The sequence below is a fragment of the Taeniopygia guttata genome, chromosome 8 (assembly GCF_048771995.1).
Source record: "Taeniopygia guttata chromosome 8, bTaeGut7.mat, whole genome shotgun sequence".
Taxonomy (NCBI): domain Eukaryota; kingdom Metazoa; phylum Chordata; class Aves; order Passeriformes; family Estrildidae; genus Taeniopygia; species Taeniopygia guttata.
The window spans coordinates 23,622,380-23,635,273 of NC_133033.1; the positions used below are offsets into that span (position 1 = coordinate 23,622,380).

General features: G+C 40.9%; 1 protein-coding gene across 4 annotated transcripts in view; it reads left to right on the forward strand.

Annotated features, from left to right (window-relative positions):
• The window catches only part of SMG7 (SMG7 nonsense mediated mRNA decay factor), a 50,872-nt gene that overhangs the window by 19,550 nt on the left and 18,428 nt on the right, over positions 1–12,894 (forward strand). For 3 of the 4 annotated variants that reach the window (XM_030279446.4, XM_030279449.4, XM_030279448.4), the window contains exons 2-10: positions 762–793; positions 2,032–2,149; positions 3,168–3,300; positions 6,063–6,234; positions 7,065–7,136; positions 8,071–8,221; positions 8,553–8,688; positions 10,627–10,789; positions 11,877–12,033. In XM_030279446.4, coding sequence (XP_030135306.1) covers positions 762–793; positions 2,032–2,149; positions 3,168–3,300; positions 6,063–6,234; positions 7,065–7,136; positions 8,071–8,221; positions 8,553–8,688; positions 10,627–10,789; positions 11,877–12,033 — 1,134 coding nt within the window. The remainder of the gene's footprint in view (positions 1–761; positions 794–2,031; positions 2,150–3,167; positions 3,301–6,062; positions 6,235–7,064; positions 7,137–8,070; positions 8,222–8,552; positions 8,689–10,626; positions 10,790–11,876; positions 12,034–12,894) is intronic. The other variant, XM_030279447.4, reaches the window with a different exon arrangement.

The window sequence follows — 12,894 nt, forward strand, 5'->3', positions numbered from 1 at the left end:
AGATAGGCCAGCAGGGTGCTCCTTAAAGCTTTACATACTGCTGACACAGTGCTTAACTGTAGCACCTCCATTGCTTCAGCCAGACACTGACCATTCAGAAATATTTATTTATTGAGGACTGCCCCAGTGTACCTCTTTTTGGGAAGCTATTGGGGTTTGCAGAGGATGCTCAGTGCGGGAGTTGTAGGTAGTCACCTGTAGTTGCCATTCTTTCTGCGTGTGTTGTGTGTTTTTTTTTATTGGAAACCTGATCAAAGCATAACTTTAGGGATGCAGTTCAAGGATGAGAGGTAATTGGGGAAGCCATAGTCTTATCCCTTCTCCTACAAAAACTTGTGCAGTATGGGGGGCAGAAGGGCTGTACTGAGGTGCTGACAGACACTGATGGGAGTTTGTTTCTCTGACTCCATTGGCTCCTACTTTCCACTTGTGACAACTTAGAGCTGATATCAAGTTCCCAGGCGATTATCACTACTGTTGGCAGGACTGCTGCCACATAAAGCTTAAAATACAAACCATAATGTAAGCATTATTAGATTTAATTTGTTCAGAAAGAGGCATAAGCAGGGAAAAGTGAACAGTTGACTATTGTTATGGGATGAACTAAAAGCAGTCACTAAAAACAGTAGCTCAAATCCTGCATGGGGTGAACTAGAGCAGAGTGAATTGTAAGCCAATTCACCATTGCATGAATGTACTTTGGCATAATTTAGTTACTGTGATCTTTGTTTCTAATTTGTTGTCATATTGCTTTCTTACAGGCAGGCAGAAGTCCTGAAGGCTGACATGACAGGTAATTGCCTTTATTATACAGTTGATCTAGCTTACTAATAATATTTGATTCCTGGTTTTATTTTCCTTTTGTTTATTATTCCTAAGAATTTTCTGTAAAGTATGTGACCTTATGTTAAAGGCTTGTCCTCTGTATATAAATATATAAATAGTATTATAACAACTGTGTCCCTTTTGCCTGTACCTAATACATATTTTTGAAGTTGACTTTGGATGTTCTAAACATTTGGAGATGAAGGTCATGTCTCTGCTCTCTGAGACTCCTGCCCAGACTAGCACAGAAGCTGCTGTACTTGGGATTAGCCAGGAGGGTGGTTTTAAGGAACCTGGGTCAGGAAATGCTGATCTGAGCACTACCACGTGTTGTGACAGTGCAGCCCTAGATGCAGTGAAATGCTGTGGCTTTGATTTAAGCTATATATATTAATGGAAAATGGAAGTGGTTTATATTAATGAATCAGCCCTGCAGTAAAAGTAGCTTCCCTGATGAACCTTTGCTCAGCTGTGCTTGCCACCTGGGTGCAATGAAAGTAGCAGGCTGGTGTAATCCCCATAGGACTATTAAAGCACCTGGATCCACCTAACCCAACGGGAGTGGCTCCATCATCAGCATCACGATGGTTTCCCTGGGGTGAGGCCCATCCCTTGTGCTCCTGCAGCCCCAGCCCAGGTGGTTGTAGAAGCCATGGGAAGTTGGACTCTGTAACTCAGTAGCAGGGAGTGGTGTTTGCACTCACCCTCTGGGATGGAGAGCAGATGACTACTAAAGATTAGGAGGTGGCAGGCATGCAGCAGTACTTGCCCACAGTGTTCTTTAAACACCAACAGCATGTGTCCACGCACTGTCCTATTTAGCATCCCTCCATGGATTTATTGTCTGCTAGTTATTTTTTGGCTACACTGGAAATTTTTCTAAATTCATCCAGTGGTAAGAAATTCTGCTGTTTAAGAACTTATGGAGAATCACATCCTCCTACCTGTTTTTTAACTTGCCAGCTGCTAACTTTGTTCAAATCTAGTTCTGGTGTTGTAGAAGACTCATCAGTTAAGCAGTGAGCACTCAATCCTCAACCCCTCTGTAGTTCTTGTATTTCACTATTCTGAGGAAACTGATAAAAGCAGGTGTTTGGTGGTGTGTATCTTACACTGAGCTCTATTCTTTCATTTGGTAAATGAGTGAAAAATCAGATTAACTCCATAAATTTGTGTCTTTCTTTGTTTTTCTTTCTTGTTTCTCAGATTCAAAGCTGGGTCCAGCAGAAGTCTGGACATCCAGACAGGCTCTACAGGACTTATATCAAAAAATGCTAGTGACTGATTTGGAATACGCTTTAGATAAAAAAGTGGAGCAGGACCTGTAAGTAATTAATTGAATTTGTGTGTATGTATGTGATCTGGGCTGGGGAGCAGGAAACCCTGAGACTTCCAGAAAAGCAATTGTATCCTATGGAATGGTTGTCATATTTCCTTTAAAATGAGAGCTGTGCTGTGAGTGGAACATGAGAATGCACTGCAGAGCTGATAGAGAACATTCAGTAGGTTAGTGTTTTACCTCTGGCAGTTCAGAGGCAGCCATGTCATGCAGGACTGGGTTTTGGAGAGCCAGATGGAGGTGGAGAAGCTAAAGAGCACCAGTCTGCTCTGCTCTTAGGGAAGGGCTGAAGTCTGCATTTTCCTGAAAGGACGAAATTTGCCTGATGTAATCACCTGGAGCTTTGAGCAAGGTCTAACAGGAGCTGAGTAGCTGCTGAAGACCAGTGTTTTAAGCCCTGTGCGGTAGAGCTGGGCAGAGGGAGGAATAATCAGGGTTGCTTATGGAATTAATTAAATGCGTTGCTCATGACACCTTACAAATTGGGGGAAGACACAGCTGGGTTTTCTCCATGCCCTGAATCCATTCCCTGTTATTTAAGGTGCAGACATGGGTTGTAATAAGTTTAGCTAACAGAAGCATGTGGTTCTTTCAGCATTGAGGGAAACCAGATGAGTAGGCTGGCTGAGTTCTCCTCTCCATGCTTCCAGTTGCTGAATGATTTTTAACCCTCATTTCTGTACCCCAAATCTTGTTTTTGGGAGAGATTTCTATGCTGCTTAAAATAGAACAATTGCAAGCAAACATTAATGATGTTAGCATTATCCATATACATTTATACACATATATGTTAGCTATATGTATGAGGATCTGTTTCCCTAGATATGAGAGGTGAGAAAAGGTGATTATTCCATATTTGACATTTGTTCTCATCTGAATGTTGCCTGAATTTGAATATTCTTCATGTCTGATGCTATGTAATTAAACAGTTCTTTCCTGTTATTTATGCCATATGCATAAGACACTTCCAAATTAAAAAGATAAATGCTTCTTTTATTTTCAGTTGGAATCATGCCTTTAAAAACCAGATCACAACACTCCAGGGTCAGGCGAAAAACAGAGCAAATCCGAATCGGAGCGAAGTTCAGGCGAACCTTTCTCTGTTTTTAGAGGCAGCTAGTGGCTTCTACACACAGGTGAGTTGCACAAAGTAGGGGATGGGTGAAGGATCAGTTTTAGGTGGGTAAAATCTGTTCTTTGCCCTTAGCTTAGGAAACTGTTGCTGTATTGGATTGAGCAGTGCACCTTGCTAACAGTGGTGCTCTCAGCAGGAGATGTCTGCTGAGAGACAGACATCTGGTGATGGGCTTTCTTTTGATCAGTCTTGAGCTGAAACTTCTGTGCATCTGCTAGTTGTTTTGGTGCAGTTTAGGTTCCTTTCTAATAGAATCTGCTTTAATGCCTAAACCCCATTGTTTTGGGTCAGATCAGGGTGCATTTTGACTGCTCTGCTGTGCCTGCTCAGAGCAATCATAAAGCATGAGGAAAGGGTAGAATGATACTTCTTTGCACTGTCTCATGCCTTCTCACTGTGCATCTGTTGCCTTCTTGAACTATCGCCTGTGTGAATCCTCTTAACTATTAAAGGTGTAGCCTTCACTGGCTCTCCAGTCCCTCTTAAAGCCATTTACTCTGTCTCTGCAGTGGGCTGTTGTGAGGAATTTTGTCTTTTAATTGTAATGTCGTACAGAAACGACGACGCAAAAACCTCAAGCCCAGCAAATGAGTTAGTTGACGTACTCTTAGTACTTTTTTTGTGCTCTTTCTCTAAAAATTCCCATTTGGCTTCTCATTCCTATGTATGTATTTGTGGGCCATTGCCTTCATTCCTTTTCATTTGCTGTATAGTGAAGGATAAGCAAGGATAATCAGTTTGTTCTTGGATTAAGTTCCTCAGGAATAGAAATAAGTGCAGCAAACGCAGATGCACAGGATGTGTGTGATGGCCTGATGTTTTGTTCTTTTCCCCTTCCTTGTCACTCCTAACACTGATGATGAGCATTGAGGTGTAAGTCTATTTTAACAACAATTAGAACAATCAGTTCACTTCTAAGAACTTATTCTTCCCCTAAAGCAAACCTGTATTGTTGAGTGCTCTTGGACCAAGCATCTTTTCAAGGTTTTCAGTTAACTGCCAAAGGAGTATGATTCCTATTCATATACTTATTTCTTGCTGACATATTTTTGCCTATACTCTCTCCTATGTTAGATTTCATTAGATTTGAATTATGGAGAATAAGAGTCAGTGTATGATGATGGCCTTAGTAAAGATAACTTGCCTTTCATTCCTTTTTTCCCCTCATTTGGTGTCTGTTTCAACAACATTGTGGTTGCTGAATCTTCTCTGTGTTCAGAGTAAACTTTGTCATGGCTAATTTACACTGTCTTCAGCTTACAGCACTCACAGTAGGTCATTCATACAGTATCATTTCCTAGATGGATTCCAGACATCTGCAATGCCAGCCCCAGAGTAGCCTGTGGCTTCCCCTTTTTCCCTTTCAGCATTGTTTTTTTGTAAAGCTGCTTGTGGAAGTAGCCAGTTTCACAGGCTGTCATGGTTGCCAAGGGTGTTCTACCTCTACACTGTTTGTCTTGCAAAAGCCTTGTTCTTTCCTGCAGTGGATCAGGGAATTTTACTCTTTCTCAGTTTGACACTACAGACTGGGTCATCTTTCTGTTTGCTGTGATGTTAGTTACATTTACAGTCTAAATCCTTGGCTCAGCTAAGGTACCTGTTCTCCAGCTGTGAGTCCTCCACAAGTGGCATCTTTGAACAAGAGCATGGATTTTCTTAATTTGGCATCTTTGAAGATGTCAAGATGCTCTCTTTTATCCAGCTTTTTTATCTCGCTTGCTTGATGATTTTTTGTTTATTGTCTAAAGACAGAGCCAAAGGGGTGTGAGGTGTAACACAAACCTCTTTCTGCAGCAAGCAATAGCATCATGTCACATCTTGCTGACAGAGTATGTGTCTTTGTCAGGCATTGGCTTTCTCTGTGCCTTTATCTGGAAGTGCAACCCTCCTGCAGGTCTATTTTATTTGGAGGCTGAGCATGTTCCCTGCTGGAAGAAAGTCTGTCGCATCTTACCTGAATTTTTTACCCTAGAACCAAGTCCAACAAACACTCTTCACACTCTGGTTGCCATTACTTTGGAGAGTATTTGCTGGAGTCCATTAGGAAAAGCTTCAAAAGCACTAATGAGAATGGCAGAGTTGAAGGTTTCTTTCAATCAGCTTTTGAAATATTTGATCAAGTAGCTAATGCCTTGTTTCTTGAAAGAGTCTGTGTTGGCTTAGCATAAATATTTGCTGACATCTCAGCTACTGAACTGTTAGTATTGCCTTGTATTGCATACAAACTTGGTTATGTTCCAGCTTTTTTCTAAATTATAAGTTGGGATAGGGCAGTTTCTTATGTTGGAACCAGTTGCTTTGGAGGGTGAGGGATGTTCCTTTCTAATATTTTTGGAGATTAATGTCACTTCTTGAAGGTATAAAACCCAATGTTCCTCTTGAGTGTCCTACTGAAAAAACGAAAAAGACAAAGCAAAACCATAAACCTCAATTATACCTGTAGACCTCCCATAGTCAGTCTCCACTGATAAATCATTGGTGATTTAAATACATGAGGATCAAGTTGCTTGCTGGTTTGGGATGAAGAGCTTTTTCTTACTGGGCAGATGAACACAGTGGACAAAAGGGAACTCAATGAATTCCATATGGAGAATGTATTTTCAAATCTCACTTTCAGTAACTTGAGCTTGTTCACCTCAAATATGTTTGGCTCACCTGTGGCAAGCACACACTTCTGAGAGGCACTGTGTTAGTTTTGTGACTTGTTTTGCTGCCTTTCCAATGCCTGTCTGGAGCTGCTACTGACCCAGGCCATTTTTGCAGTTACTACAGGAATTGTGCACAGTTTTTAATGTAGACCTGCCTTGCCGTGTGAAGTCTTCCCAGCTGGGGATCATTAGCAATAAACAGACGCACACCAGCGCCATTGTGAAGCCGCAGTCCAGCTCCTGCTCCTACATCTGCCAGCACTGCCTTGTCCACCTGGGAGATATTGGTGAGTTTCAGAAGGAAAGGGCTGGGACATGGAGTTCTGGCCGTGTTCAGCTTCTGGAGAGGGATCTGCATATACCACAGCAGCTGCTGGAGAAAGTGTGCACTGCTTTAGTGGCTCGTTGCTCATTGTGCCTGTGGTCCTTGCAGGAGGAGGAAAGACCTGGAAAGAAACTGTGTTCAGACTTACCTCGTGTGTGTTAACCCATTAATACACAGAGACAGTTAATCACTGGCTTGCTAGTGATCTGCTAGAGTCTGTCTCCTAGCATTTTAATCATGTTATAGCTGGTAGGCACAGGGGAGTACTGAAACTGGTAACTATTACAAAAGTTTGTTGCAGCAGGCTGCCGTACTTCTCCATTCCAGAACACTAATATCTTATATACAAGGGCACCAGTTAGGAATCTAGTCTTTCATAAATGAGGCTTCTTTTTTAGATTAAGTTCAACAGGATTATTTCTTTCTTGATTTGAGTAAATCTTTGTGTTGTAGAAAGTTCTCTTTTCACAGGAATCCACAGTTGCTTTTTGAGCAATCTAAAAATAGATCTCATTGGTGATTGTGCAAAGAGGGATGAAAAAATCTTTAGCTCTCTGTATGTCATGTTCTTGGCACTGTGGTCCATAAGACAGTCTTAGGTCTGAGGCAAAACAGCCACCTCAGAATTGAAAGTGTCATATCTTTGTGCTGTTTGGTGTAATTGCACATTCTTCTGATGCTTATTTCTGAAATACTAGTGAAATGCTCTTCAGGTAAATTGCATTTTATGAAAATAGCTGCAGGGGACTGGAATTTTGTGCCTCAACTTGGGTGGTTTTGCTTTTTTCTTAGCTCGCTATAGGAATCAGACCAGCCAGGCCGAGTCTTATTATAGACATGCAGCTCAGCTTGTCCCTTCTAATGGTGAGTCTGGGATACCTTTTCAATTCATAATTCCAAAGGAAGATTTGGGGTATTGTTTTCTTCTGGGGCAGTTGAAAACATGGGCTTTTGTATAAATATCCCTCTCTAGATTGTCCGCAACTATACAACAAAGCTTCAGGTGTCAGTAAATCATTTAGATAATGGTTATTTGCATGATCTGTGCTGCTTCCTTTTGTGCAGGTTTAGAAACAAGGAAGGTAATACACAGCTTTACTCCAAGGCTTCAGTACTGTTACATTCATACATTATGAAGTACAATTAATTAAAATTTGTGTTATACTATACTAGCATTGTTTTTTTTTCTTTTATTGTTTATTCCCATGCCAATTTGTAGTTTCTGATGGGAGTTAATGAGTTCTGTAGGGAGCTAGCTTTTTAGCTATTGTCTTCCAGTGGCCCAAAATGTAGGGATAGTGATTGAAGGATAAGTCACTTTTGAGCAAGGCTGCTGAAACCAGTAATTCAATTTTTTAGCCAGTTACATTCTAACTAAACAAAACCAAAACTCAAACCCCTGAAACAAACAAGCAGACAAAATGAGACCCCACCCATACCCACTCCTTCTCCATCCAAAGTAAAAAAAAAAGGCAACCAAAAACCACAACCAAACAAAAACAAACAAAAATACCAAAACCCAAAACAAAACAGAAACCAAACCAACAACAACAAAAAAGCAACAAAAAGACCCCAAACAGCTGATGCACCACAAATTTAGAAGTTTAGAAGTTTTTTCACTGAAGTGGTACAGATCTGAGGCTGGGGTGGAAGAGTTAGCAGATGCATCTGAGCCACTTCAGTCTGTTGAAGAATTGAGGGCTTTATGCTCCCTTTCCAAGTGACCACATGTACTCTGAAATCTAGCATGTTTGCCCCCAGGACAACTTGTTGGACAGCTTGCCTTTTTCTCCCTTAGGTCAGCCTTATAATCAGTTGGCTATCCTAGCTTCCTCCAAAGGAGACCACTTGACCACAATTTTCTACTACTGCAGAAGCATTGCTGTGAAGTTTCCTTTCCCAGCTGCCTCCACTAACCTACAAAAAGCACTTTCTAAAGCACTGGAAAGGTGAGACTAAATAAATTATTGCCACTCAGGTAAGTTTGAAGATATTTCTTCTAAAAGTACCTGTCTTGCTAGAAGTTATTCATATTTGGCAGTGGAAACAGAAATCCCTCAACCCTTGTCCAGTCAAAGCATCTTCACAAGTGTATTGAACAAAGAATAGTTTGTGATGCTCCTGACTGTGATTAGTGAATGTAAAAAATAAGCATATTGTGCCAACACAAAAAGTAGCTTTGCAGGACATTCCTCCCTCATTTTGGAGTAATTCTGTAGTGTAATGTGCAGCTGTGTGTAATTCCAAAGACTGAATCGGGTATTTCTATTCTACATGCAGTCGTGATGAGGTGAAGACTCGATGGAGCGTGTCTGACTTCATCAAGGCATTTATTAAATTTCATGGCCATGTGTACCTGAGTAAGAGCTTGGAGAAGCTGAGCCCTCTTCGAGAAAAGCTGGAAGAACAGTTCAAGGTTAGTTCTAACAACTTATTAATTAGTATATTGAGGAGAATATTTTTAGCAGCTGAGTTCAGAAATTACAGTCCAGTAATAATTCTTTCACATGATAAAATACAGGAAGCTCAAGTAGCCAGTTAGGGAAGGTTTGCATTGCTAACTTGGGATAGTTCTGGTAATTTCTGCCAAGATTGTGGATTTTTCGCATTTGACACATGGTCCTTTGTTGGTGGAGATACAGGAGAAGTCAGTGACCACTGTTGATTCTCTGCTCTTTAACCTGGATAATTCTTGGATACCTGTGAAAAGGACATGATTAATCTATAAGTCTTGGCTTGGTGGCCTGAGGAATTTAGTGAGCTTCATTTTTTGGGTGGCTTTCATTCACTCCCAGTGGTTATTAAGACTGCTTTTAATCTGCCTTGGAAAACTTATCTGTCCTGTTAACAGTTTGCCCTTGAAAAGTGTCCCATACAACCTTACTTACATGTTTTCCATGGAAAATCCGGGAGTCCAATTGATTACATACTCAGCTCATTATGTTGGACAGTACAGCCAAGATCAAAACAAAAGAGTTTTGTAAGGTATTTATGCAAAGTAGTACAGTTTCAGATAGGACATTGTGTTAACTGGTAAATGCCTTTTGGAAACTGCTCTCCTTCAGCTTCCTAATTTGTGGAAAAGCACCAGGGAGGATGGATATGTTCAGCAGAGCAGTGGATGCCTTTCAAAAATAGGAAAGGGGAATGTGGTCTGAGCAATATAAAATCACAAACGTTCTTTACAGTAATTTTACACATTTTTGTCTTGAATTGTGCTGCTACAGCTAGGTTCACACTGTCTCTAAAATAAATTTAAAAATCCACAGCATTTCCTATGAATTGGCTGCTCCAGCCCTGGCAGTTTATGTTGTTTCAGAGTGCTTTTAATCAATAGTTATGAACATTGCTCAGGCATGTGGAACAGTCTTTATTTTCTGGACTGATCCAGAGTGTTAAAACAGCTAATTGAGCCCTGCTTTGTTGTTAGATTACCTTTTTTTGATTGTATTATGCAACATAAGGCCTAATTTATCAGAGAGCAATTCTTCTGGCTTCAAGTTGAATGTGGATGTGAAGTTGGCTCTATGGTAGTGAATCAGTTTAGCTTTGTGGCTCATTTTAACTCTGAGGAGAGCAATTGCAGGGTTGGGAGCACTTCAGTCAGTCCCTGGGTGCTTCTGCTAGCAGCTCTGCCAGTCTTGGTGGTCAGCTGTACAGTGCTTCATGCCCTAAATGAGAGAGTCAAGGGTGAATGTGGAGCTTAAACCTCTTCCTGATGGTTTTACTAGTTAATCCACCTGATTCTTATGTGTCTGAAGATATGTTGGCTGAGATTTAAGATAGCTCTTTTTTTTCCCACAAAAAGCCTTGAAGTCTCTTTTCCTGTCCTGAGAAAGGTGTCTTTTCTAGCATAGTTGCTGAAAAACATTTGTAAATAGCTCTCTCTATTTTAGTCCACTGAGTCATTCCGTGACCCATGAAATCAGGTGTGGAATAAGTTTTTAATGCATAACCATGCAGTAGTTAAATTTTCCTGGGTTGTTTTTTTTAAAATATCACATTCTCCATGCTGGTTCTTTGAAAGGCAGTCAAACCCAGTGGATCTATGGGCCTTTGCAGTGCTTGTCAGTGCACATTCCAAGTTGCACTTGCTCTGGAAGAGAACCATATGCAAAGGGGATGTTGATTTGTTGTGTCTGAGCTGGTGTACAAGCAAAAACCTTGTGCTTAATATTGGGGTCCTCATGGAAAGCCCAGTGCTGTGCTGGGAGGAACGACTTGAAAATAAAATCCAGAATGAATGTTGTATAAGAGCAGAAACATTAGTTAAGCAGTGAAGGAGCAACTACCAATCCTTTCAAGCATGTGCTTTGCCATCTAAAAATATATGCACCCTGTGTCTTTGTTGCAGAGGTTGTTGTTCCAGAAGGCCTTCAACTCTCAGCAGTTAGTCCATATTACTGTGATCAACCTGTTCCAGCTGCACCACCTGCGAGACTTCAGCAACGAAACAGAGCAGCACAGCTACAGCCAGGATGAGCAGCTATGCTGGACACAGCTCCTGGCTCTCTTCAGTAAGTGTGGGAGCTAATTGATTTTTGTAGTTCTCTTGTTTTTAATGTGGAATCCATTAGTAATTTCCTGTCAGGATCTAGCTTAATGGGTGTCTGAGGTAAGTGCTGAGAATAGACATAAGGGAGAAAGTTGTGAGAGATGATGGTCACACAGGATCATTAATGTCAGCAGTGCTGGCTAATACTTGATTTCTGTGTCCAGACTTACTCTGTTTGAAGCTTTACAGAACTCTGCATCATTTTCCTGGTTCTGAAAGAGCATTTTAACTTGGGTGCAAAACTGGATCCAGCTTGGCGGTGAGTAGTACCCCTCTTGGGGGCTGCTCCCCAGTTGGCTGCGTACAGTTGGAGTTGCTTTGAATGGAACTGGTTCTGATTCAACAGGACTGAAGTTGAAGTTGAATCAACCAGGACCTCAGCTACTTCTTAACTTTTGGTAATATCAGCCAGGAGATAAGTGAGAGTGCAGAACATTTTTGATTCTAGACACATATTGCTGATTTGCTTAACTTGATTGAGGGCTGTTGTCAGCTTGGCCTTGTTTGTCAACACCTAAATTTCTGAATAGCTGGATTTCTCCAAATTCCAGCCTGGAGTTGATTCTGAAGGCACCAAGGTCCATGGGTGTGGTTACTCTTTCTCAGCTTCTGTGCTCTAAGGGCTCTGGGCTGGGTGCCTGCCTGCAGAGCTCCAGTGCATTTGTGTGCCTGCTGGTTGAAGTGAATAAAGTGCAGGTAGGTAGCTGAGTTGATAATTTCTGATAAATAGGTGAGTGACTGTTTTGCACTGGGCTTGTCTCAGCTGATTTTTTTAACTTGCCAAAATGACTTGCCATGACAGTCAAAGAGATACAAACATCAAGATTCTGCTGCATAATAGAAAACTATTACAAAGCCCTGTGTTGTGATCTGTTGGTGGATTGTTTAAGATGAGGTAGCTGGGCTGCCTTGTTCTAAAGAACTAGCTCTTAGAATAGGGGTTTATGGGGTGGATATTTTTGATTAGGTTATTTGGTCAACTTTGAAGTATCATTCCCACATAATTGAGTGTTTTTTTCTTTTGCTTTTTCCTCTCACTCTGTTTCTAGTGTCATTTCTTGGAGTTCTGTGCAAGTGTCCTTTACAAAATGACTACCAGGAGGACTCTGGGGCTGCATATCCTCTTCCAGCTGTGAAGGTTTCGATGGACTGGCTGAAACTTAGGCCCAGTGTTTTCCAGGAGGCAGTGGTTGATGAAAGACGGTAGTGAGTGTTAATCTTTCTCTTGTTACATTTTGTTGCATGAAGGTCCTAATTACTGTTGATCCACAAATTAGTTATGGGAAAAGTGATCATACAACTCATCATTACAGATACCAAAATGATAGAAAGTGTATGTGCTAAAAAGTTCATAAAGCAAAACATGAGACTTGTTGGTTACAGGAGCAAATTGAGTCTTTTAATTGTCTTTAGGTTTGCTGTAAGTTTTTTTGCAATCAGGGGGATCTATTTTAAAATGTCCACTTTGAGCATAACTACTGTGTTCCTGTAGTCTTACCTAGTATAATGATTTCTCAGATTACTGGGAGTAGTGGCAGGAGAATACATGCCTTAATTTTGTGCACTAAACCATCACTTGGGCAGTGCTGGTGTATTAATCTAGGAGTTAAATTCAGTTTATTAGAGGGGCTCTTTAAATGTCAATGCAGGCATTACTGTTCTGGACTGTTGCTCTGATCTCGTAAATTAAGGCTTAAATTGCTCAAAACTCACAATTTTTTTTAATAGTCTGTTAACTTTTCATGAATTACTGTGATTCAACTGTGATTCAATAAAGTGTTTCTGTAAGGTGATTCTTAGGATTGTAGTGACAGTTACTGATGCAGCTGGATGAGTATTGTTCCTAAGATGGGCTCTCAAGGAAAGCAGTGTGATGCATGGAGAACAGAGGTACCTATAACTTTGGTTTGTTAAATAAGAAACAAAAAACCCTTTGGAGTTTTGGGAGCTTAAACCACAGAATTCCTAAAGGCAAGATTAAGGAAAAGAGTTCAGATGTGGTTTTGAGATGGTGATAACTTCTGCCATTTGCACATCCTCATGGGAGACTTATGCCTGTATTTTAAT